Below are 25,204 nucleotides of genomic sequence, written 5' to 3' on the forward strand. Positions count from 1 at the left end.
TAGTCGAGATGGGAACCATTAAACCCGACTTGGACATGGGGGCAAAAGAGAAGCGGCTTGAGGACATAGGGCTGCCCAGCCAGCGGGAAGCCACATGTCGAGATCGTAAGCAACTGGAGCAAGAAGGCCGGTGGAAGATCCACCTCGTAACCACCGAACCCATCAACCAGACAGAAACGTCAATTTTATGAGTGGGAGATTAGACCTCTCTAGGTCTGTAAGCGTATATGATACCGAACCCAGGAATACTAGGAATTATGGAAATAATCTTGATCTTCAAGATCATCTGAACTAAAACTGAGGGCAGGCCAATCCTATAAACCCCAATTTACGTGATCATTTGAACAGCCGAAAGGAACATGTACAACCGGCATATGGGAATCAGTATAACCCTATGCCGGGACAGGGAGTTGGAGATTTTATAAACAATAGCCAACTCCCCCCAAGCACAAGCTCAGCCTCCAGTGGACTTGGTCCAGGAGAGAATTAACTAGCTTGAAAGAGCGTTCAGGCTCCTTCAGGATGAAAGGAACAGGGACAAGGCTGATGACTCCAATGAGAAGCTCAAGCCTTTTGCTCCACATATTTCCAATACACCAGTCCCTCATGGGTTCAAGATACCCCACGTAGCTCCATTTGACGGGAGCTCGGACCCATACAGCCACCTAAACACATCCAATACCATGGCCTTGAATGAAATTTGCGCTGGAAATAACTTCAATTTTTGTAGTCGATTGACATGAAATTTGAAGTAATTAATAATCAACTTTAAAAACGTATCAACAGAATCCAATATTTTTCCTTGTTTTGATCTCCATTACATCTTCATTTTATCAAAGTGCGTGGTAGCTAGTCTAACTTTGAGTGCTCTATTATGCTCAATTTATCCTTGTTTTGTCCCCAGAGGAATTTTTTTCACTCAGTGTAACACAAATAACACACAAAAATGATATTGTCAAAATAAATAAATAAATAAATAAAGTACTACTACTACGTATAGCAAAACTCGTGAGAACAAGTTAGTAAATATGCTATGTACTCTCCCTACTTTAACATATTTTCTTCCCCTGCGATTTGACTTGACATATCCAGAGTGGCAGTTCGATGATACTCGAAGACTTTTATTTTTTATTTAAAAATAATTAATGATATCATTATTGTCCCCAACACCCAATTATTATTTTTAGTTTAAAAATAAAATTAAAAAATAAAAATTTCATTATTTTTGCCGGCGCTAAAATATCGTTACCGGCACAAACTTACGCTGGTGTAACGAATTGTGCCGGTGTAATTCCCTGTTGCGTCGACAAAAGTTGGCGGGAAAACACCCGCCTTTGGCAAATTTGAAAGCCTCGAGTTAGGTACTTTTGCTAGCGCAACTCACCTAACACACCGGCAAAAATCCATGTGTTTATTACCATTGTGACTTTTGCCGGCATGTTTGGTGAAAAACATCAGCAAAAGTCCATGTATTTAATGAGTTTGGTGTTTGGTGAATAGACTTTTGTCGGCACATTTTGATGCACTAGAAAAAGTCAAAATCTGCGTCGGCAAAAGCCCCATAATTGAAACGGTGTTGTTTTGTTTTAGGGTTTCAGAGCTTACTTTTGTCAGCGCAATGAAATGCGCCGGCAAAAGTCTAATGATATTAGACCAGTCGCCCGACCCTTCTTCCCCACCATTTTCGTTCTACTATTTCTCTCCATCTCTCTAATTTTTCTCTACAAACCAACCCACCACCACCACCGCCTCCCTCTCACTCGCCCCATCCCTCTCACTCGCCCTCCCTCTCTGTCGTCTCTCATTCCTCTAAGGCAAGGACCTTCGAATCGTACACCGCCATTGCCCCGAGCCTTTGCCGACCCCCAAGCCACCTGTTAGGTATCAATTTTTAATTTAAAGTTTTTAAACTTTTTTTTTTAAATTTGGTTATCTTTTTGTGTTTTTTAGTAAATCTTGTGGAGAGCCTCCCCAAGCCCTTGACGGCCGCCTCCTCGAGCCCTTGACAGCTGCCTCCTTGAGCCTCTGCTGACCCCAAGCCCGTTATTGTGAGCATATAAATATATATATATATATATTTAGTTTTGATATTTTTAACTTTTTTAAAATAAAATCAGTTAGTTTTATGTTTTGTATGTTTTTATACATGTTTGATGAATGTATGTTTTCAATATTAATATTTTTTTATTTGTGAAAATGCATTATGTTGGGAAGTTTGTATTGAAAAGATGTATATGTTGTATTTTTATGTGAATTTGTAAAATTAATTGTTGTTATATGTTGGGTTTGGATGTTGTAAATTTGTTGTTTGGAGGCTTAAATTTTTTGGGTAGTTGAAAGTTAAGGTTATGCTACAGATTTTTTTTTTTTAAATTTGTAAAGTTTTACTTAAAAAGTTAGATTGAAAAATAAAGTTTAATTTTAACATTAATATATTAAAATATGCATAATGAAGTAAATTATCAATAAAATAGTAAATAAATTAAAAGTTTAATTAGAATTAAAAATATTAAAAAATATAAATAATTTAATTATTAAATAAAATATAATTAAGTAAAATATAAATATAATAAAATTGTTATTAATTAATAATTATGTAAATGGGTAAATAAAATTTGAAGAATATTTTAAAAAATTACAAAATGAAATTAATATATAATTAAATAAATTTAAAATTATATTTTAATTAATTACTACTTAATTAAATAATGAATAAATAAAATCAATATAAAATTAACTAATTTAAAAAATTGTAATAATTAATAATTAAATAAATAGTTAAATAAAAGTTTAATTTTAATAGAATATTACTAATTTAATAATAATCCAAAAAATAAAATTGCAGAAGACGTAATAATTTATTCTTGCATATAACACATCATAATTTGATATTATAAAAATAAGAGGTTATAATTAAATATATTTTCTTTGGTAATTATAAATATTTATTTTTGCCAAAGATGAGATATTATTATCACATAGTGATAATTAGGGAGACAGAGAGTCGTGATATTTATTATCATTCATTAATGATAGTATGAGATATACATAGACATAGACATACACCTAGTGGATGCCTTAGGATAGCCAATGTATTCATGTACTACTCCTCATTTTTTTAAGATGTTTCTAAACATCTTGAAAAGATGGGGAGAATTACATGACTACATACTATCTCCAAGGGATTCACTAGGTCAGAATAGGGTAGTGTTGACGCCGTTTTTCGTCACTGAGAAAAGAAGAGCAATTAAACTAAAAATACCAGAGGAAACAAATAATATAGATACGATTTTTTACGCGGTTCAGCAGTTAAAATCTGCCTAGTCCACGAGTCTGTGCTATTAACTATTTGGAATTCTCTTAAAGCTTTCTAGAAGCAATTATACAGAGTTTTTCCAGTCCTAGTTTCTTCTCCCCTACAAATGAATGGTTTCACTCTATTTATAGAGTGGTTTACCAAATATCTTCCCACAGAATTCAGGTTGATATAATACAAATCAATTAAAATAAATGCTATTAAATGCATTAGTTACTACGTACATGGTTATATCCCATGATATAAGGGATTAATAACAGATTACATCAGATCCCTTAAATGTAGGGATTTTACAACAACAAATATGTACACACACAGTTTACGAGCATAGGCATTTGACTCATACGCCTTCGAGGTCGTTCACCCATCGCGAGCTCGTAACCTCGGTTCGCCTCTATTGTCGACAAGTAATGTTGACGAAACCATCTTCTTCGATCTCACAATACTCGAGCTCGAATCGCCCTGTTTGAGGACAGGAAATGAATCAAGAGATTTTATACAAGTGTTGAACTATTTCCATTGTGAGTTTCAAGCCTAACTTATATTCTCGAAACACCTCTGAGACTACATAGTTTCTGAGCTCACCTAATCCCGACGTTGTCACATTTACTGCTCAACGAGATTGTCTCTGACTTGCTGATCACATGACGACTATGCTTGTCTCGAGCTTACACCTTACGAGCCTAAGTTTCGAGATCACGATTCCATTTCTCGGAATCGGGGTATAACATGTAGGTTGGGAAAAAAGTAATAAAATATTAATTTAATAACAAAAAGCGATAGATATACATAATATGAATTAATTGATTGATGAATATTTTAATGTAGCATGACCGAACCAAGTAATGACACCGGTGGTGGCTCCAAGAGGGGTCGGGGAGCTTTTTATAGTGCCAATATTGAGGAGTTGGCCACCAAAAAAGTTAGCCACCTCAAAGTAGAGTTTGATGAAGAAACTGGAAAAGTTGTTCAAACGTACAACAAGTGGTTCAACAATGTCATGGCTCGTTATCTGCGTGACATCGTACCTCCAACTACACTAGCTTGGGAACAAGTAACACGAGTTGATCGAGAAGTTATTCGGTAGAGATTATGTGTAAGTGTTTTTGTAAATTTTGAATAAATCACTATTAATTATTTTTTCTATCTTCATAATATTTTAACAAATTCCAAATTTGTGATTTTAGGAAAAATTCATTTACCCACAAGATAATCATGTAATAAATGATGTCATGGTAAGACATATGCAAAATCATCTGAGTGATTGGCGTCATACGATGAAGATGCACTCGGTACAGGTTGGGGGAGAGGTTGACAATGAGGGAGCGAAGGCAAAACCTTTTAATAGTGTTAGTTCATCTAATTGAGAAATTCTATGTGATTATTGGGCTTCTGATGATCAAAAGATATACTTTAGTTTTTAAATTAATGTTTAATTAAATTTTACAATCTAATTAATGAGTATTATTTTTTTTTCTTTGAAGCGTATATCGAAGAGAAATAAAGAGGCTCGAGAAAAAATGACCATACCAGGAGGACACAATTCCAAATCCATCATTGCACATGCTTATGAACACGTAAGTTATAATAAGTGTAAGGATTTTACCCTGTTATCCCTACACAATTCAATACACAGTTAACAAAAAACCACAAGGTCACTTTTGACCTTTCCCCTATTCTGATATTTTATTTGTTTATTAGGTAACTTTCCCTTTATCAAAAAAATCAATGTTAACCTAATATCCTTTCAAATGCAGAAATGGAATTGAATCCTCTCCTTCGACAACTCAAATCTCAGAGATCATAAAAGAACCACATACACAACCAAGAAAACGCAAGCATAAATCAAAGGAAAAATACTATCAAGAGAGGAAATAAGGGAAGAGAGATGCAAACAGAGAATTATAGAGGTTCACCACCAAAAACTTGGGGCTACGTCCTCTTTGAGCTTGCCTCAGAGAAAGCCCAGTCAATCCACTAATATAAAGATCCAGATTACAATTTTCAGGTAAGATTCTGAGTCACAAACTTTGACTGGTAATCTTAGATTGATTCCCTCTGTTTATCTTTCTTGCCTTCCCTCAGTTTTAATTTTCCCAGAAATTTTCCCCTGATTCTCTATTTTCTTTCTTTCTGAGGTACACTCTCCAAAACCCAACAATTCTCTCTTAGATCACAAGCAGCAGAATATTGTGGACTTCTCTCAAAAATTGCTTCGTAAGTTTTTCTGTGTCTTCCTTTAGTATTCTGCCCTTTTTATTTATACTGCTAGTTTTGATTAAAAACGGTTAGAGTAGGCTTTGAATAAACTGAGTTGAGTTGGAAAGTTGTAACTGATTTTTATTATTGTTTGTTGATTCTGTTTTCATGTTAGCTCATGTGGGGATTTAACTTACAATTTCCACCTAAATCCTCATACGAGCTAGCTTGGTAGTGAATGTTCTCTAAGGGTCTTAGCTCGATAGGTTCCTAGGTTATCCTCCATAGTCTACTCCCAGCAAATTCATGCAAAGCTTGAATTTGTGTAGAGTTACTACCTTAGTACCCATATCTGCTGGGTTCTCTTCTGTAGGAACCTTTAGAATAGAAACATGTCCTTCAGTTATCTTGTCTCTTATAAAATGGTATTTTATCTCCACATGTTTGGTCCTGTCATGAAAGACAAGATTTTTACACAAGTGCATACAACTACGGCTGTCCGAGTACATTGTAGGAGTCTTCTTGTACCCAATTACTTCTTCTAGTAATCCTCTTAGCCAAAGTGCTTCCTTAATAACCTCTGTCACTGCTATGTATTCAGATTCAGTTGTAGATAGAGCAACCACAGGTTGTATTTGAACCTTCCAACTTACACAATTACCTCCAATTAGAAAGAAATAAACTGAAATCGATCTCTTGCTGTCTCTGTCCCCTGCATTGTCTGCATCACAGTATCCTTCCAAATCTGTAATTGAATGTTTTCTTTTGTAGATCAGACCAACCTTAGCAGTGCTTGCTAGGTATCTAAGAGTCCACTTCATAGCCTGCCAATATTCTTTTCCTGGGCTAGCCATATACTTACTAAGTACACTCATAACATGTGCTAAGTCAGGTCGAGTACAGACCATTAGGTACGTAATTGACCCAACTGCATTAGAATATGGTATATTGTTCATGTACTCAATGTCTTCCTTTGAAATTGAACTTTGATTCTTTGACTGCTGAAATTGATGAGTTATAGGTTGCTTAGTAATCTTGGCATCTTTCATAGCAAATATATCCAGTATCTTTCCAATGTAGTCTTCCTAGCTTAAAACTAATTTTCCTTTATTTCTCTCTCTCTCTTTATATGCATCCCCAAAATTTTGGCAGCTTTTCCCAAGTCTTTCATTTCCAATTCAGACTTTAGTAACTCCTTAAGGTTCTCCACTTTAGCCTTTTTTTTTGCTAATAATTAGCATGTCATCTACATATAGTAGTAGATAGGTAGCTTCCATAACTTGAGTGCCTTTGAAGTACAAACATGTATCATAATAACTCCTAGAAAACCCTTGTTTAAACATAAAAGAGCTAAACTTTTTATTCCATTGCGTCGGTGATTGTTTGAGCCCATATAAAGATTTTTTTAGTTTGCACACAAGTTGTTCCTGACCTTTCTTTATGAAACCCTTAGGTTGCTCCATGTGGATCTCTTCCTCTAATTCTCCATGTAAGAAGGCAATGGTAACATCCATTTGTTCTACTTTTAGATCAAAATGAGTGGCTAGGGCAAGCATGATCCTTATAGTTTTATACTTAACTACTAGGGAAAATATTTCAGTGAAGTCTATTCCCTCCTTCTGTGTAAACCCCTTAGCAACTAGTCTTGCTTTAAATCTTCATGGTTCTCCTTTGTTCTGTCCTTCTTTTAGCTTATACAGCCACTTACAAGCTATTATACTTTTGCCTTTGGGTTTTCAGGTTAGTTTCCAGGTCTAGTTCTTAGCTAGGGATCTCATTTCTTCTTCCATAGCTATTTTCACATCATTGCATTTCTGTCCTTAATAGCTTCTTCATAACTGTTAGGTTCTGTAACATATATTTCCATAGCACTCAGAAATGCATATGCCATAACCTCATTCCATGTGTTGAAACTGAATCTATGTGTAGGTTTAGGTACTTTTTTTGTTCTGTCTCTGGTCAGTTGGTATTCAGACAGGTCTTCTCTATTTTCTTCAGTACTTTATTCAATTTGGGTTTCAGTCAATCCTTCTTGGGTTTGTTCCACCTGACTTGGATCTATTTGTCTTGGTTCAACCTGATTTGCATCAATTTCTGGGTCTGTTTGTTCCACCTGATATGTGTCATGGTCTTGTGTTGCTTGTACAATCTGAGTTTTATCGATTTGAATTACTGTAGAGGTACGTGCATTGTTGGTATATGGTGTACCTACACTAGAGGTTATTGTTATATTATTTTATAATATAATGTAATATTATATTATTTTATAAAATAATCTTTTAGATTAAATAAATGTGACATAGAGTGTCACATATTGTTACATATAATAAAGAGTTACATTATTTAGATATATGTGAAATATCCAAATATGTAACATATTTGGTGTTACAAATTTAATCACAAATTTGTAATGTCTAAATATTACCCATTATTGTGTAAATTTGTTGCTACACAATATTGAGATGAATTTCTTAAAGTCATAAGAGATATGACTGCTAGATATGTGATTTTAACTCCCATAATGTGTATGGAAGTTACAAAATCAAGTGGGAATGAATTTGGAACGTTTTGGCAAAGTTGGAAAATTGGTTGCTGAAAAACGTCTTGGGCCACGACCTGAGTTTTTCAGGCCGCGACCCAAGAGGCAAAAACACATCGTGGGTCGCGGCTTGTGTTTTTCAGGCCACAGCCGGAGCAGCTGATAACATTTTCCAAACTTCGATTTTATCCAAGTTTGAACATTTCCAATAGCCAAGTAACTCCCAAATCTCTATTTTAATTCCATAAACATCCAATTAATTATTGGTAACAGCCATGGGGGTTGGTGGAATTTAAAATTCAAAGGATGTCTTAAAACTCTATAAATAGGAGCCTAATGCTCACTTGAAAGACACAACTTTTCTATCCACTAGAGCACTTGGCTAGAAACACATTGAGGCTTGATTATTCCAGAAAGCATTTCCAAAATCTGTGAGAGATCCCTTAGTGCTTGAGTTAGAGGGAAATAAGCTTTTGGACAAAGGTTTCAAACTGTGTTCAAGTTGGCGATCCCCAACACTCTTCACTTTGGTTGTGTGTGTGAGAGTTTTCTTATTGTTTTGTTCTTGTTCTTGTTCTTATTTTTCTTCCATTGCTTCTCTTCTCATCATTCTTGTTATAGTTACTTGTATCTTTGTTTAGAGTTGTAATATTTATTTCTTTTGTTTCAAACCCTTCACTTTATTTGTATCTTTTGCTTAGAGTTGTATTTCACTATTCTCTACTTCTATTTCTTCTTTTGTTTATTTGTATTTTCAGTTATAGAGTTGTAACACTTTATTTAATCAATCAATATTTATTTGTAATATTTTTTCTAGAGTTGTATTTTCTTACCATTTCCATTGAGGCAAATATATATTTACTAACAGTTATATTAGATATACAAGGAAAAATATCTTCTTGAAAAATGACATCCCTACTAATTACAGTTTTAAAACCTCCATTTTCCCTTAACCAGATCCTATAATATTTAACACCTTCAGGGTATCCTAGAAACACCCCTTTTACAGCTCTTGGTTCAAGTTTCCCAATATTTTGATGTGCATAGGCTGCACATCCAAACACTCTCATATTTGATAAATCTGGAGGTTTTCCTAACCACTTTTCCTCAGGTGTCTTTAACTCTATGGCACTTGAGGGACATCTATTTATCTAGTATGCTGCTGTTATAATAGCTTCTCCCCAAAAACCCCGAGATAAACCAGCATTAAACAACATGCATCTAGACTTATCTAATATGGTTCTATTCATACATTCAGCCACCCCATTCTGTTGAGGTGTAAGCCTAACTGTTATGTGTCTTTGTATACCATGGTCTCTACAGTATTTATCAAAATACTCATTACAGAATTCCAACCCATTATCAGTTCTTAGGACTTTAATTTTTCTGTTTGTTTGGTTTTCTATCAATGTTTTCCAATCCTTAAATTTCTTAAAAGCATCAATTTTATTTTTAAGAAGGAAAATCCAAAATTTTCTAGAAAAATCATCAACAATAGACATAAAATAAGAGCAGCCACCATGTGTATTAGTCTTTTCAGGTCCCCATAAATCTGAATGAATATAATCTAATATTCCTTTTGATTTATGAGTTCCAGTTTTGAATTTTAGTCTATGATGTTTTCCTAAAATACAATATTCACAAAAGTCTACCTTTGTTACCTTGTCTTTGCCAAGAAGTTTCTGCTCACTTACAATTTGCAGTCCTTTCTCACTGATGTGTCCAAGCCGCCTATGCCATAGAATAACTTTGGCATCTTCAGGTGACTTTTCCATAGTGTTATGGCATTTAGCAATAGGTTCCCCACATAGGTAGTACAGTCCATCTACCTTTAGGCCTTTCATTATAACCATTGATCCTTTGCATAACTTTATCTATCTATCCTTGATCTTGCTTTCTATTTTCATGTCATCAAGCACACTTAGTGAAATCAAACTTCTAGACAAGTTAGGCAAATACCTTACTTCTGTGAGTGATCGTATTACTCCATCAAACATCTTGAAGCTTGCAGTACCCAAGCTGTAATGCCCCAAAATCCCTAATAAGGTTTAGGACCTTGATTAGGAGGTCGGGAATGCCATAATTGATTTATTAAATTATTAAATGATTATATGCATGTTTATGTGAATTATATTATGATATGATGATAAATGCATGCATATGGGTCCATTTTTAATTACAAGGGCATTTTGGTAACTTGGCCCGTTGAGGGCATAATTGTGTATTTTCATGCATGTGGGAAAATTATGATTACTACCACATTATATTTGGATTTTTTTCGAGCCATTCGGCATGAGACGATCTCAGAATGCAAGTTATCGGTATGGTCATAACAGGGTTAGTTTCGGGGCTCGGGGTGTGTCTCGGGGGAAATTGAGGATTAGTTCATTATCGAGAATTAAAAGGGTAATGGGATGTGATTTATTAGCATTTGAGAATAACAGGAATTGGAGGGTGATAATTATAATTAATGAGATAGGCGGGAAAGGACAATTTTTCCCTTGGGGGCTATTAAGTAAAGAAGATAAGCCTAGGGGCATTTTGGTCTTTTGACCTAAAAGATATATATAACCTTAAGAAGCTTTAGGCAGCAGAAAAACAGAGCACCTCCTCTTCCTTCAACCGATCATCATTTCCTCTTCCTTCTCTTTCAATTTTGAAGCTCAAGTTTCAGGATTCTAGTGTGGCAATCAAGGCTTGAGGGTTTAGGCTTGTGTTCAGCCATAGAGGAGGATTCAATTCGGGTTCAAGGTAAGGTTTTAGTTCAATTTTCTGGTTCCTAACTCTGTTTTTGGAGTTAGTTTTGAGTTAGAACTTTTTATTATAGAATTGATTAATTGGTGTGCTTTTTGGATGGTTTAAGGTTTGGGATTTGTTGGTTATATGTTGGTCAAGTTGTGGGAATAGTAGGGACATTTGCTTTGTGATGTTGGAAGTTTTTTAGTGAGGTTTTGAATTGGGTTCGAAGAGGAAAAACAAGGGTTTTTTGGCTGGGTTTTAGGTGGGGTCGCGGCTATGTTCTAGAGTGCTGCGGCCCAAGCTCGATGAAGATGTAGGATGGTGCAAGAAGGTCGTTGGGCCGCACCATGGGAAAGGTAGGGTCGCGACCCGTGTTGGGGATTTGAGGTTGCCCACCTCTATTTTGGGAGGTGAACCGCGGCATAGTGGATATAGGGTCGCAGCCCTTAGTGGCATTTTTGGCCAGGGAAGTGTTTTCATCATGGGAACTCAAACCTTAGACCTCGGGATCGTTCATACTATCCGGTTTAGTGGGATTTGATGTCCTGGAGGCTAGGTCTTGGTCCGGGAACCTTTATTATTGAATTTATTTATGGAAACCCATATTTGGTTATGACTAGGTGACCGTTAAAGAATCAAAGGATCGATCGTTCTCAAGGGTAGTCGCTCATTTGCTATTTCTCGCTTGAACCTGAGGTAAGAAAACTGCGCCTAGTATGTGATGCATGTGATTCATGAGAAACATGTGATTAGGGCATGCCATGAATGTTGAATATGAGATTGATCAGAGGTTGAGTCTCTGTGTTTGTGCATGATCATAATTATGCTAGCAACTATAAGTAAGCATGTTGAATACCCTACATTTGGATATTTGACATATGATATATGCCTGGTAGCATTGCTTACTTATGTGTGGCACTGACTAAATAGTCAGAATTGGCAATGGTGCCAGTATTAACTGTTAAGCTGTGACTCACTAGTCAAGTTCGGCAGTAGTACTGAGCAATGATCACCTAGTATTGACTAATAAGTCAAGAACGGTCTTAGCGTGTTTAACGCAAGCCGACAAAGATTAGATTTAATCGACATCTGAATTGAATGGCTCAAATGAGCATTAATGTCAGACCGACTTGAAGTTCGATGAAAACTAAAAGCACTTATCTAGCCTATGGCTAGTCACTTAGAGTCAGGGCCAGAGAGCCCATGTGACTGCTTCGTCAAATGGCTATGGGTGTTGGGCCCGTACTGACTTACCCATCAGTCATTCATCTGATAAGAGCCAGGGCCAAAGGCACAGGATACTTTTTCGTCACATGGCTTTGAGTGCTAAGCCCATAGTGACTACCCATCAGTCACTGACTGCGTCGTCACATGGCTGTGGGTGCTGAGCCCCGTGGTGACTTGCTCGACAGTCACTCATTATGGTTAAACAGAACCTCGAATTGATATTCACTCATCTGTTCAGGGCTATAAGCTCTGTATGATTATAATGATCATCAGTCACATGGCTGTGGGTGCTGAGCCCCGTAGTGACTTGCTCGCCAGTCACTCATTATGGTTAGTGGAACCACAAAGTGTTAAATCACTCATCTTATTAGGATTGACTTGATAGTCATCCATTCAGGAGAGCAGGATTCCTCATCATGAATCCTCTGTCATTATCAGAACTTGTTTGCATGCGTGATTAAGGCTAATATTGATAGGCATGCACATTATGATTTGATGACATGTTATATTATTCATGTGCATGTTGAGTTTTCTTGCTGGGGTTCGGCTCACGGGTGCTATGTGGTGTAGGTAAAGGCAAAAGAAAACTGGACCATCCTTGAGTTGAAGAGCTTAGGTGATGATGTGTACATATGCGGCTGCTCGACCGCCACGACCGAGGGTTGAAAGAGGAACTAGAGTTAAACCCTATTTTGTCGCTAATATCAGTCGGTTGTAAATATTATTTTGTAATTAACCTTAAAATTATAGTTTTGGGATGCCAATGTATATGGTAAACGTTTTAATGAAACGTTATATCTTAACCAAAAATTTTAACCCTAAACTGCTAATCATACTTAGTTACACGATTATGGTCAAATGACTCGATTAGTGAGTTTAGCACTGTTTAAAAGGTACACTGTAACGGTCCCTGGAGTTTAGGGCATTACAACTTGGTATCAGAGCGAGCCAAGGTTAAGGGTTCCTGAAGACAAGCTGGGCATGTACACTCGTCACCAAAGATAGCTTCACTCGGGGAATGGTAACTATTTCTGTAATTATGTGCTTAACTGCTTAAATAGAATGTAAATGCTTTACCTGCACATTGTATTAGGGAGCATGAGATTCTAATAGAGCCTGGCTCTTGACTATATGATTACTTGCTCCATGAATATATAAAATTGTGATATTTGCATGCTGGAGTTGGAGGCATGGTGTGAATGTTGGAAGAGCAAGGATTATGATTGATGTATGAATGCCATGGGCATGTGTTTTAGCACTGCAGTGATTTTTGAATGTGGAGTGGTAAGATTGATCCCATTGGGAAAGCTCTTGATATGTTCATCATGTTTAATGGGCCACGTTATTGACTGTAGATTCAATCAGCAGGTTTGTATCCAAGGCAGATAATGAGGCCTAGTGGTGGTTATACAGAGGCTGGGGGTTTCAGCCAGGGGTTGAGTTCTTCATCTTCCCCTCAAAATTTCGAGCAAGTGCTTACAGATGTGCAAATAAGATTGCAGAGGCAAGAGGAAGAGATTAGGTGTTTGAAGCAACAGCGTAATCTGTCGGGGAGCACTTCTTCCTTTGCTATGCCAGGAGTGGCACCAGTTTTTGCTCAGCCTAGGGTTGAGAATAGATGAGAATTTCTCTGTGGAAGATTCCAGAAGTATTACCCTCCAGTCTTTGAGGGAGGCCTAAATCCATTCAGAGTTGAGCAATGGATGGGCATGATTAGTTCCATTCATGACAGTATGGGGCTAGCAGGTCACAATAGGGTGATATGTGCAATATATGTGTTGTGGGATGATGCCCGGACATGGTGGGAGGTAGTATCCCAGACACGAGACACAGCTGTGATGGATTGGAAAGAATTTAGGCTGTTGTTCGATGAGAAATATTACTATGATGCAGCCAAGACTGCTAAGATGAATGAGTTTCTCAATCTCGTTCAGGGAAATGCAACCGTAACCGAGTATATTAAGAGATTTGATGGGTTGGCCAAGTTCGTTGTTGACATGGTACCCACAGATGCAGCTCGAAAGAAAAAGTTTATTCAGGGATTGAATCCCGGAATAGCTCAGGGCATTAGAGTTGCCCCAATGCATGAAATCTCTACCTACGCTTAGGTGGTAGGGAAGGCTCTTGTTGTTGAGAGCGCAGGAAATCAGATTGGGCAGGAGAGTGCTGGAGAGCATGGAACTCAAGCAGTGATGCCTCCATTAATTGGACTAAGCAAGAAGAAGGAGTGGAGGATCCGTCCAGTATGTGCTTGATGCACAAGGCGTCATTTGGGAGAATGCCGAGCAAAGGCATGTTTCTTATGTGACATGGTTGGGAATTTCAAGAAGGACTGCCCAAGGCTAAGAAAGGATGAGCAAAAGGGGATGGACAGCTCAACTACAGCTCGAGTGTTCGTTTCGATGCAGTCAAAGACTGAGACTGAGACTAGTCCCTCAGGGATGGCAGGTCAGCTTTCTAGTTTAATTTTTGTATTGTGCTGACTGGTTTTGGTGCCATGCTGTTTCTTTGTTTGTTGCATATAGAGAAGCATAGAGATGATATGCAGATTACATGGTTATGTTATCATGGGAATGTGATACTGTGTTGGTGATTCAAGAGATGAATTGGGTTATGATAAAAAGGACTCATCAGTGATTTTGATAAAGCTGGTTATGATTGGCTTCGGTATGATTCAGGATATGGATTGGTTAAGTAAGTATGGGGCAATGCTAAATTGCAAGGAAAGGATAGTAAACCTTAGGTTTGAGAGTGGGAAATCCTTGTGGTATCTGGCACTGTGCATGGACTTCATATGCTTATGACATCGTATTAACAGCTAGAGGTTTATTGCAGGGAGATGCATAGAACTCTTAGCTAGTGTGGTGGATACCACTTAGATTGTGCCAGTGGGATCAGGACAGACTGGATTAGTCTGTGAGTTTCTCGATGTGTTCCAAGGGATTGGTCAGGATTTCCTTTACACAAAAAGGATAAAACGGTGATTGGATTGGTGCCATGGATGAAATCAGGTCTAGGGCACTATTTTGAATGGTTTTAGCAAAGTTGTAAGAACTAAAAGACTCAATTATTGGATAAGGTGGTATTCTCCAAGGTGGATCTTTAATCTGGTTAATACCAGTTAGAGATCAGGGAGAAGGATATGCAGAAGATTGCTTTTGTATCAGATAAGGGCACTGGGAGTGCTGAGTATATTTTGAGGATTTGGTTAACGTTAAGTTATGTCTGGATGGATTAGATGATCAGAGTAATCAAGATTTATGTGAATTGAATTTGTGATCGTTTTTATCGATGGTATTGTGATATATTCTTGATTGGAATTTTCCAAGGTCAAGGAACGCCTTAGGGGCAGGAGTTTCCTTGGATGGGCAAGATATTATATGTGCCTTGGGAAAGAGTTCTGAGTCTTCTTATAGATCAGAATCAGGTTGTAGGTTGTTATGACACCTCAGTGACAGGGAGAAGTGATTGCTTATGCAACATGTTGGTTAAAGGATTTGACCATAACTAGAGTAGAGTTTCTGGTGGGCGAGGTGGCCAATTTTTTGCTTGAGATTATCATTTCGGAAATGATCAAAAGGAAAATAATTAAGTGAGCCACGGATAGGAAGACTGAGTGGAAATTCTTAGCTGGATTAGCTAAGGTTTTTGCAGAGTCAGGTATGAATTTATTATGGTATAAGGATCGGATTTGGAATCTGATGGACACTAAGCTTAAATGGGAGATTCTGGATGAATCTTATACTAATCTTTTATTCTCTTCATCAACGCATAATGGAAAAGGTACCAGAGTTTGAAAGCTTTATATTGATGGCCTGTAATGGAGAGGGACGTATCAGAATACGTGGCAAAGCAATTAACCTGTTAGCAGGTCAAGACAGGGTATCAGAAATCAGTAAGGCTATTGTAGCCTTTGAGTATTTTTATAATGAAAATAATAAAGCATCACGATGGTTTTCGCGGTGGGATTCCCCAGGTTAGTGGGTCAGCGTGATTTGATCTGGGTCATTGTGGACCAGTATTTAAAGTGAGTTCACTTCTATCAGTAAGAACAAGTAATACAGCTGATCAGTATTCAGACCTCTATGTGAGAGAGGTAGTGTGCCTTCATGAAATTCAAGGTCTATCTTATCAGATGAAGACTCTATTATTACTTCCAGGTCTTGGAAGGGTTAAGGAAGGCGATGAGTATATAGTTGGAATGTAGTATAGTTCATTATCCTCAAATTGGTGGTAAATTAGATAGAGAGTTATCCAGTTATTGGAAAGGTACCTTATGAGATGAGGTATGATAGAGAATGTGTATCGCTCATTCATTTGGAATGAGATGGGTGAGAGGTTATATCTGGATCCTGAAGTAGTTCAGGGGACCATTGAGGTTATTGAAAAGATTAGAGCTTGGATGCTCACTTCTCAGAGTAAATGGAAAAGCTTTACTGAATTGAGAAGCAGGAACCTGGAGTTCCAAGTAGAAGATTGTATCTTCTTTAAAGTATCACCATGGAAAGGGGTTAGGAGATAGGGGCAAGTTGAGCCCTAAATTATTATGACCGTTTGAATCCTGGATAGGATCGGTCAGGTTGCCTTTGGATTGGATCTATCAACTGTATACTGTATTTGTATTTCCATGTTGAGGACATGGGTTAGAAGGAAACTCATGTGTTGAGTTATGAGAATCTAGAGATTGAGGCTAAGTTATCCTGAAAAGAATAACCAGCTCAGATATGAGACTAAAAGAATAAGGTTCTGAGGAACAAAGTTATACCTTAAGTCAAGATAATGTTTCAGGGATAGTGAGGTCGAGGGAACGATCTGGGAGACTGGAATCAGTTGTGCGGAATTTATATTCCGGGCAGTTCAGATAAATTTCGAGGACGAAATTTCTATAAGGAGGGGATAGTTGTAATGCCCCAAAATCCCTAATAAGGTTTAGGACCTTGATTAGGAGGTCGGGATGGCCATAATTGATTTATTATATTATTAAATGATTATGTGCAGTGTTATGTGAATTATATTATGGTATGATGATAAATGCATGCATATGGGTCCATTTTTAATTACAAGGGCATTTTGGTAATTTGGCCCGTTGAGGGCATAATTGTGTATTTTAATGCATGTGGGTGAATTATGATTAATACCACATTATATGTGGATTTGTTCGAGCCATTCGGCATGAGGCGATCTCAGAATGCAAGTTATCGATCTGGTCATAACGGAGTTAGTTTCGGGGCTCGGGGTGAGTCTCGGGGGAAATTGAGGATTAGTTCATTACTGGGAATTAAAAGGGTAATGGGATGTGATTTATTAGCATTTGAGAATAAAGGGAATTGGAGGGTGATAATTATGATTAATGAGATAGGCGGGAAATGACAATTTTGCCCTTGGGGGATATTACGGAAATAAGATAAGTCTAGGGGCATTTTGGTCTTTTGACCTAAAAGATATATATAACCTTAAGAAGCTTTAGGCAGTATAAAAACAGAGCACCTCCTCTTCCTTCAATCGATCATCATTTCCTCTTCCTTCTCTTTCAATTTTGAAGCTCAAGTTTGAGGATTCTAGTGGGGGAATCAAGGCTTGAGGGTTTAGGCTTGTGTTCAGCCATAGAGGAGGATTCAATTCGGGTTCAAGGTAAGATTTTAGTTCAATTTTCTAGTTCCTTACTCTGTTTTTGGAGTTAGTTTTGAGTTAGAACTTTTGATTATATAATTGAGTAATTGGTGTGGTTTTTGGATGGTTTAAGGCTTGGGTTTTGTAGGTTATATGTTGGTCAAGTTGTGGGAATACTTGGGACCTTTTCTTTGTGATGTTGGAGGTGTTTTAGTGAGGTTTTGAATTGGGTTTGAAGAGGAAAAATAGGGTTTTTTGGCTGGGTTTTAGGTGGGGCCGCAATTTTGTTCTAGAGCGTCGTGGCCCAAGCTCGATGAAGATGTAAGATGGTGCAAGAAGGTCGTTGGGCCGCGGCATGGGAAAGGTAGGGCCACGGCTCGTGCTGGGGATTTGAGGTTGGCCGCTCTGTTTTGGGAGGTGAGTCGCGGCATAATGGATATAGGGTTGCAGCCCTTAGTGGCATTTTTGGCCAGGGAAGTGTTTTCATCATGGGAACTCAAACCTTAGGCCTCGGGATCGTTTTTACTACCCGATTTAGTGGGATTTGATGTCCCAGAGGCTAGGTCTTAGTCTGGGAACCTTTATTATTGATTTTATTGATGGAATCCCATATTAGGTTATGACTAGGTGACCGTTAAATAATCAAAGGATTGATCGTTATCAAGGGTCGCTCATTTGCTATTTCTCGCTCGAACCAAAGGTAGGAAAACTGCACCCAATATGTGATGCATGTGATGCATGGGAAACATGTGATTAGGGCATGCCATGAATGTTGAATATGAGATTGATCAGAGCTTGAGTCTCTGTGTTTGTGCATGATCATAATTATGCTAGCAAATATAAGTAAGCATGCTGAATGCCCTACATTTGGATTTTTTACATATGATATATGCCTGGTAGCATTGCTTACTTTTGCGTGGCACTGACTAAATAGTCAGAATTGGCAATGGTGTCAGTATTAACTGTGAAGCTGTGACTCACTAGTAAAGTTCGGCAGTAGTACTGAGCACTAGTCACCTGGTATTGACTAATAAGTCAAGAACGGTCTTAGCGTGTTTAACGCAAGCCGATAAATATTAGATCTAATCGACATCTGCATTGAATGACTCAAATGAGCATTAATTTCGGACCGACCTCAAGTTCGATGAAAACTAATAGCGCTTGTCTAGCCTATGGCTAGTCACTTAGAGCTAGGGCCAGATAGCCTAAGTGACTGTTGCGTCACATGGATATGGGTGTTGGGCCCGTAGTGACTTACCCATCAGGCACTCATCTGATTAAAGCCTGGGCCGGAAGGCCCAGGTGGATTTTTCGTCACATGGCTATGGGTGCTGAGCCCGTAGTGACAACCCATCAGTCACTCATTGCGCCGTCACATGGCTGTGGGTGCTGAGCCCCGTGGTGACTTGCTCGCTAGTCACTCATTATGGTTAAACAGAACCTCAAAGTGATATTCACTCATCTGTTCAGGGCTATAAGCTCTGTATGATTATAATGATCATCAGTCACATGGTTGTGGATGCTGAGCCCCGTTGTGACTTCCTCGTCAGTCACTCATTATGGTTAATGGAACCACAAAGTGTTAAATCACTCATCTGATTAGGATTGACTTGATAGTCATCCATTCAAGAGGGCAGGATTCCTCATCATGAATCCCCCATCATTATCAGAACTTATTTGCATGCATGATTAAGGCTAATATTGCTAGGCATGCATATTATGATTTGAGGACATGTTATTACTGTTCATGACCATATTGAGTTTTCTTGTTGGGTGATTATTGCTCAAAAATATTATTTTATTAATCTTAAAGTAGAAAATTAATTAAGTTTTAATTAATATTTTCATGGATTTATTGTCATATATTTTATATTTGAAAATATTAATTTTAATTTAATTTGTGTTTAATTTTTAGGAAATAAAATATATTTTTGACACAAAGAAAAAGAAAGGAGAAAGAAAGAATTAAAATATAAGAAATCATGAAGAAAATGACATTTTTGAAGATGAAATGGCCCAAATGGAGCCCATACCCAAGCAATGGCTGCTCCTCACGCTGCCACTTGGAAGCCCATCATTCGGCCAGCCAAGCCACGCCAGCCGAGTCGTTCCTCCAGCATGCGACACGCGTCCCACCAGCCGCCTGACGAAGCCAGCCGAGCCTCCAGCCGTGCCGCCAAAGCCAAGCCTCGAGCCACCAGATGCACCACCTGCTGCCTGACACGGCCTGCCACGACTGACGCCTCCAGCCCAGCATCCAACCCGAGCACGCCACCTGTCCCCCACGTGCCCAACTACAGCCTGCCATTCCGCCTGCCATGTCTGACGCAGCCAACCACAATGCGCCACATGGCCCTTGTCCCCCACTCCACCAGCAGCCACTTCCCCCTTTGCACCTATTTTGCAGCCATTTTTCCCACTATTTTGTACACGATTCTACACATTTTTTAGTCCTATTTATACTATAAATAGAGTACCAAATGGGGTAAAATCTCATCATATTGGGGAAGGAGAGTAGAGAGTATTGTTGGAGAGAAAAACACTTATTTTTCCTATTTTTCTTTTACATTTTTGTGAGTGAAAACAATACCTATTTTAGGCTAAATTCTCTTGTGGAAAGGCTAGAGTGGAGTTCATGTTTAACATTATATTTTTAATATATTGATTCTTTATTTTGTTCTTCATTTCTATATATTTGTTACAATTAAATTTATTTTCTTCTGATTTTTATTCTAAATTTATTAGTGTCTTTTACATAAGTCTAGTCATGCTCTTCTTATGTAATTTAAGCTTTTAATTTAATTTAGGATATTTGTTATATTATATGCTTTTTACTGCATTCTTCCATTGGTATTTTGTCGCTCTAAGGTATATAATATGATAGGTTTTTAAAATTAGAAGTTAGTATAATTTAATTAAAGAACATATTTTATGGTGAGCTTTATTATATATATTTTCCAACTATAATTAATGGTGTAGAATTATAGTTGAGTAGAATAAATCGATTTTATTAAAATATATATATATGTTTGCATGAATGAAACTTATGCCTTCCATACTTTCTTTCTGATTCTAATTCCTCAATTTTATTCATTTAATGTTTATATTCTTTTTCAAATTTACATTTTTCCAAAGTTTATTATTTTTAATTTACTAATCTTTCTTTTAATTTTGTATTTTACCTCTCTGTGGATACGACATAGCCCGATTACTACTGTGACCGCTTAAGAATTTATTGGGCGATATCAATTTTTGGCGTCGTTGCCGAGGAGGTAATTCTACAATTAAAGGTTTGCATAGTAAATTAATTTTTTTTCTATTTAAAAAAAAACATAGTATAATTTTTTTTAATTTCTCTTTTATTTTATTTTTCCTTAGTAATTTTTATTTATTTATTCATTTCTTTTTTTTATTTTATTTTTAGGTTTAGAATTTTATTTTCTAGATTTAGGTTTTTTCCGAAAAAAAGCATAAAATTTTAAGTCATAAAATTAAAAAAAAAAAAAAAAACAAAGTATTGAGAACATTTGTGTAATTGTGGAAATTAGTAAAAACCAAACTTGTTCTGTCTTAGAAAAATTGGTTCTTAAATAAGGCATGTGTTAGCGTTACCCTCCAATATTTTCTAAGAACCTCGGGGAGTTCTAGAAAAGCTCTTGGGCCTAAAGTGGTACCTTGGCAGCCTTTCCAATTGGCCTGGGAACATTTTGGTGTATACTTATTACATTATTACACACTTGCGCTTATAATACTTACAAAATAAAATAATATTTATGCCACGAAACAGAGATGCACTAGGGAGATTTGTGAAACAACAAGTAGAAACTTTAGAAAACTCTCCTAGTTCGTCGTTTTCTTCCATTCGTTCAAACACTCCCGATTCACCGAGACTTCCTGAACCACCCATGATGGCTCATCAAGATGAAGTCCAACCAAGAACGCTACAGGAATATTTACATCCTACGCGTACAGCCACACCTTCATGCATAATGTATCCCAACAATATGCCGAATTTCGATTTCAAACCCGGCATGATTAACCTCTTACCAACCTTCCATGGGTTGGAAAATGAGAGTCCGTACGTGCATATACGGGAATTCGAAGAGGTGGTGGCTACATTCAACAACCGAGCTGATGTCACCAACATTGTGAGATTGAAATTCTTTCCTTTCTCGCTCAAAGCAAAAAGCTGGTTGTATTCCTTAAGGCCTAGATCTATCGAAACATGGGACGAAATGACAAAAACATTCTTTGCCAAATATTTCCTGCCCCATAAGACTAGCAGCCTTAAGAGGCAAATCTCTACCTTCATTCAGAAAGACCATGAAACTTTCCATCAGGTCTGGGAGAGGTTTAGAGATTTGATAAATCAATGCCCACATCATGGATACGAAAGCTGGCATCTAATCAGCTATTTCTATGACGGTCTCACAACTGGACAAAGACAATTCGTACAAATGATGTGCAATGGCGAATTTCCTTCAAAAAGATCCTGATGAAGCTTTCGAGTACCTCGACGATCTCGCTGAAAAATCCTACATATGGAATGGACCAAGTCCTATGGACAAGCCACGATCAACTGGAATCTACCAATTGAGGGAAGAGGACAACATCAAAAGCCAAATTGAATCATTGAGACAACAATTAGAGTCTTTCAAATCTCAAGATGGTAGAGGAATCCACATGGCTGCAAAGGTAGAGACACGAGATCCATGCTTCATCTGTGGAGGGACGGAACATCAACCGCAAGAGTGCCCAACTCTTAGTGAGTTAAGAGGAGGAAATGAGGAACACTGCAATGCTTTAGGGGATTACAAGAAGCCTTATAACCCTTTCTCAAACACTTACAATCCTGGTTGGCGCAACCATCCAAATTTCTGCTGGAAGGATTCAAACCAAGCATCTGGAATCCAATGGAGGCCTGAGCAGCAACAACCACCAAAATCATACATTGCTCCTCAAAATAACATGTAGTCAAGTAATTCTCTTGAGAATACTTTGCAAATGCTTGCGCAAACTCAGATAGCCTCAACTCAAGAGCTCAAATCTTGTTTCACACAAATGGTAGAGGAAATGAAGGACATGAAAATCCAAATGACAAAGCTAAACACTACTTTGGCGATTCAAGAGCATGGGAGACTTCCTGCTCAACCTCTAATCCATCAAAAAGGGCAACACATAGTTAGAGAATATATATTATTGCTCAATGGAATTATGGAAAAACCAAATACAACTCTATGCAAAAATACAATTGACAAGATAATATTGATTAAATAAGTATTACAACTCAATTGCTCAAAATACAAGTAAATAAAAAGATGTGGAGGAAGAAGATTACAAACTCAATACTATAATAATACAAGTAAATAAGAAGAACAAGAGGAAAAAAAGAATGAAAACACAAACAAACTCTCACACTCAACCAAAGTGTAGAGTAGTGGGGATCACCAACTTGAACAAGGTTCAAGACCTTTGTCCAAAAGCTTATTTCCCCCTATTCTCTAAGCACTAAGGGATCTCTCAAGGAAATAGCTCTCTGGAATTATCAAGCCTCAAGGTGTATTTTTCAGCCAAGTGCTTTGTGGATGAAAAACGGTGTGTCATACAAGTGAGCATTAGGCTCCTATTTATAGAGTTTGAGATACCCCTTTGAATTTCAAATTCCACCAACCCCCATGGCTGTTACCAATGTTTAATTGGATGTTTATGGAATTAAAATGGAGATTTGGGAGTTATTTGGGATGTTAGAACTGTTCAGTTTGGAAAAAACTGAAAATTCACATAGGCTGTTAGCCTCACTGGCCGCGGCCACTAGCTTCTGTCCCTCAGGCCGCGGCCACTAAAAGTCAGTGGCCGCGGCCACAGGCCATTTTCAGCACAAAAAGGTCATTTTTCCAAAACGTTCCAAAACGTCCCAAATCCTTTCCCACATGATTTTGTAACCTCCAAACACCTATTGGGAGTTAAAAACATGTCTCCAACAGTCATATATCATCATGACTTTATGAAATCCAATCTCAAATGTGTAACATATAATATACACATTATTGGGTAATATTTGGGAGTTACAAATTTGTAACTGATTTTGTAACTCCAAAATATGTCACATTTGGGCACACACATTAGTCCAATTTTATGACTCTCAATAATATGTTACAAGGTGTGACAAATCACATTTTGTCACATTATTTAATCTAATATTATATTATATGAAATAATATAACATTCCCCCACTATATTAAATAATCACTTTTTGTAACACTTATTTAATCAATCAAACATTATATTAAAATATAATATTCTCCCACTTGATTAAATAATCACTCCCTATAGAAACCTTTGCATTGGTGCATAAAGTAAAATGTCTTTCGACTTGAATTTTACCTTAGTGTAATTATCACAAAGTTTGTTGAAATTTTGGTTGCCGAAGCATTGAACCACTATCCCATAATAACAAACCGGTGATAACACACACACCTTTGCTGTGTTCACTTGAGACCTCAATGTCTCGCTTTTGCACCGTTAATGGACATGTGCACATTCCATTCATAGACTTTTCTTGAGAATGACTCCCAATTCTCATGAGGGGCGGCACCACCCCTAGATCTATACAGGTAGAACTCTTGCAGTATTTTGTTACCCTAAAATACTTGTCTTTTCAAGACTGAGTTCTATTAAAAAACCTTTTGGTTTTAACCCTCATTTTGGTAACACACTAGTACTCATATCTCAGATGGGACAAAATCTGAGTACTACTACTATTCACTTGATTGACTTGTTATTACCTATTGAACCTAATACTAGTTTGGTGACTAGTATTAAGATAGGTTACCATCAATCGTGAATCTCTTTAGGGAGTCTAAGTCCCACCCCTTGAAATGTAGAAATGATTCCATTTGAATCATTTCTTTTCTCATGTATGCATACTTAGACACTCTCATTATTTTATTCAAACTTTGTTGCTAGCCATAGTTTGATTAAAATAGTTACCCCTTTAAAATAGTGATTTTGACCATAGTCAACACCCCCACTATTTTATAGTTTTATATCCAAGATAAACATTTTCCTTGAATATTAATTCTAGAAACCTCTTTGTTTCTAAAATTCTCCTTTATGTTTTAAATTGATTCCTTCTTGAATCAAAATGTTACAAACAGTAACTTTAGACACCAAGCATGTCTAGATCTATACGCATATATCCAATGACATTTAGAATGTGGAATTCCAAATCACCTATTTGATAGGATGACCAAATTAATCAATTGATTAACAACAAAATAAATTGATTAACTTTGGAGCATCACCCCCACATTTCTCACATAATGATAATAAAATATCACTTTAAAATAAAAATCTCTTTATTTCTAATAAGTCATTTATCCTCCAAGATAAATCTAGACCTATGATTCTCAAAGTTCATCATGAGTCCTTAAGCTTCATGATAAACACTCAATAGATCAAGATAAAAAACCTCAATGTTTATCTTGATTCATTTACTTGCTAAAGCAAGGCACACTTATTTGAAAGTAACTTTCACTTAGTTGCTTTCTTTTACATATTTCACAAAATTAAAT

General features: G+C 37.1%; 1 protein-coding gene and 1 non-coding gene across 2 annotated transcripts; both read right to left on the bottom strand.

The window, feature by feature from the left end:
- Positions 1–5,790: 5,790 nt before the first annotated feature.
- On the bottom strand, positions 5,791–6,564 carry LOC133791485 (secreted RxLR effector protein 161-like). The gene has a single exon (XM_062229410.1). It carries the CDS (start codon positions 6,562–6,564, stop codon positions 5,791–5,793), a length of 774 nt encoding a protein of 257 aa, XP_062085394.1.
- A 15,349-nt stretch (positions 6,565–21,913) lies between these two features.
- On the bottom strand, positions 21,914–22,020 carry LOC133792987 (small nucleolar RNA R71). Its single transcript, XR_009874452.1, has one exon. It is a non-coding gene; the product is annotated as a small nucleolar RNA R71 (small nucleolar RNA).
- Positions 22,021–25,204: the final 3,184 nt, after the last annotated feature.

Source organism: Humulus lupulus, chromosome 7 (assembly GCF_963169125.1).
Source record: "Humulus lupulus chromosome 7, drHumLupu1.1, whole genome shotgun sequence".
Lineage (NCBI taxonomy): Eukaryota > Viridiplantae > Streptophyta > Magnoliopsida > Rosales > Cannabaceae > Humulus > Humulus lupulus.

Bases quoted from the DNA above. Each gene is read 5' to 3' on its own strand.
- LOC133791485 (XM_062229410.1), bottom strand. From the start codon at position 6,564: ATGAAAGATGCCAAGATTACTAAGCAACCTATAACTCATCAATTTCAG.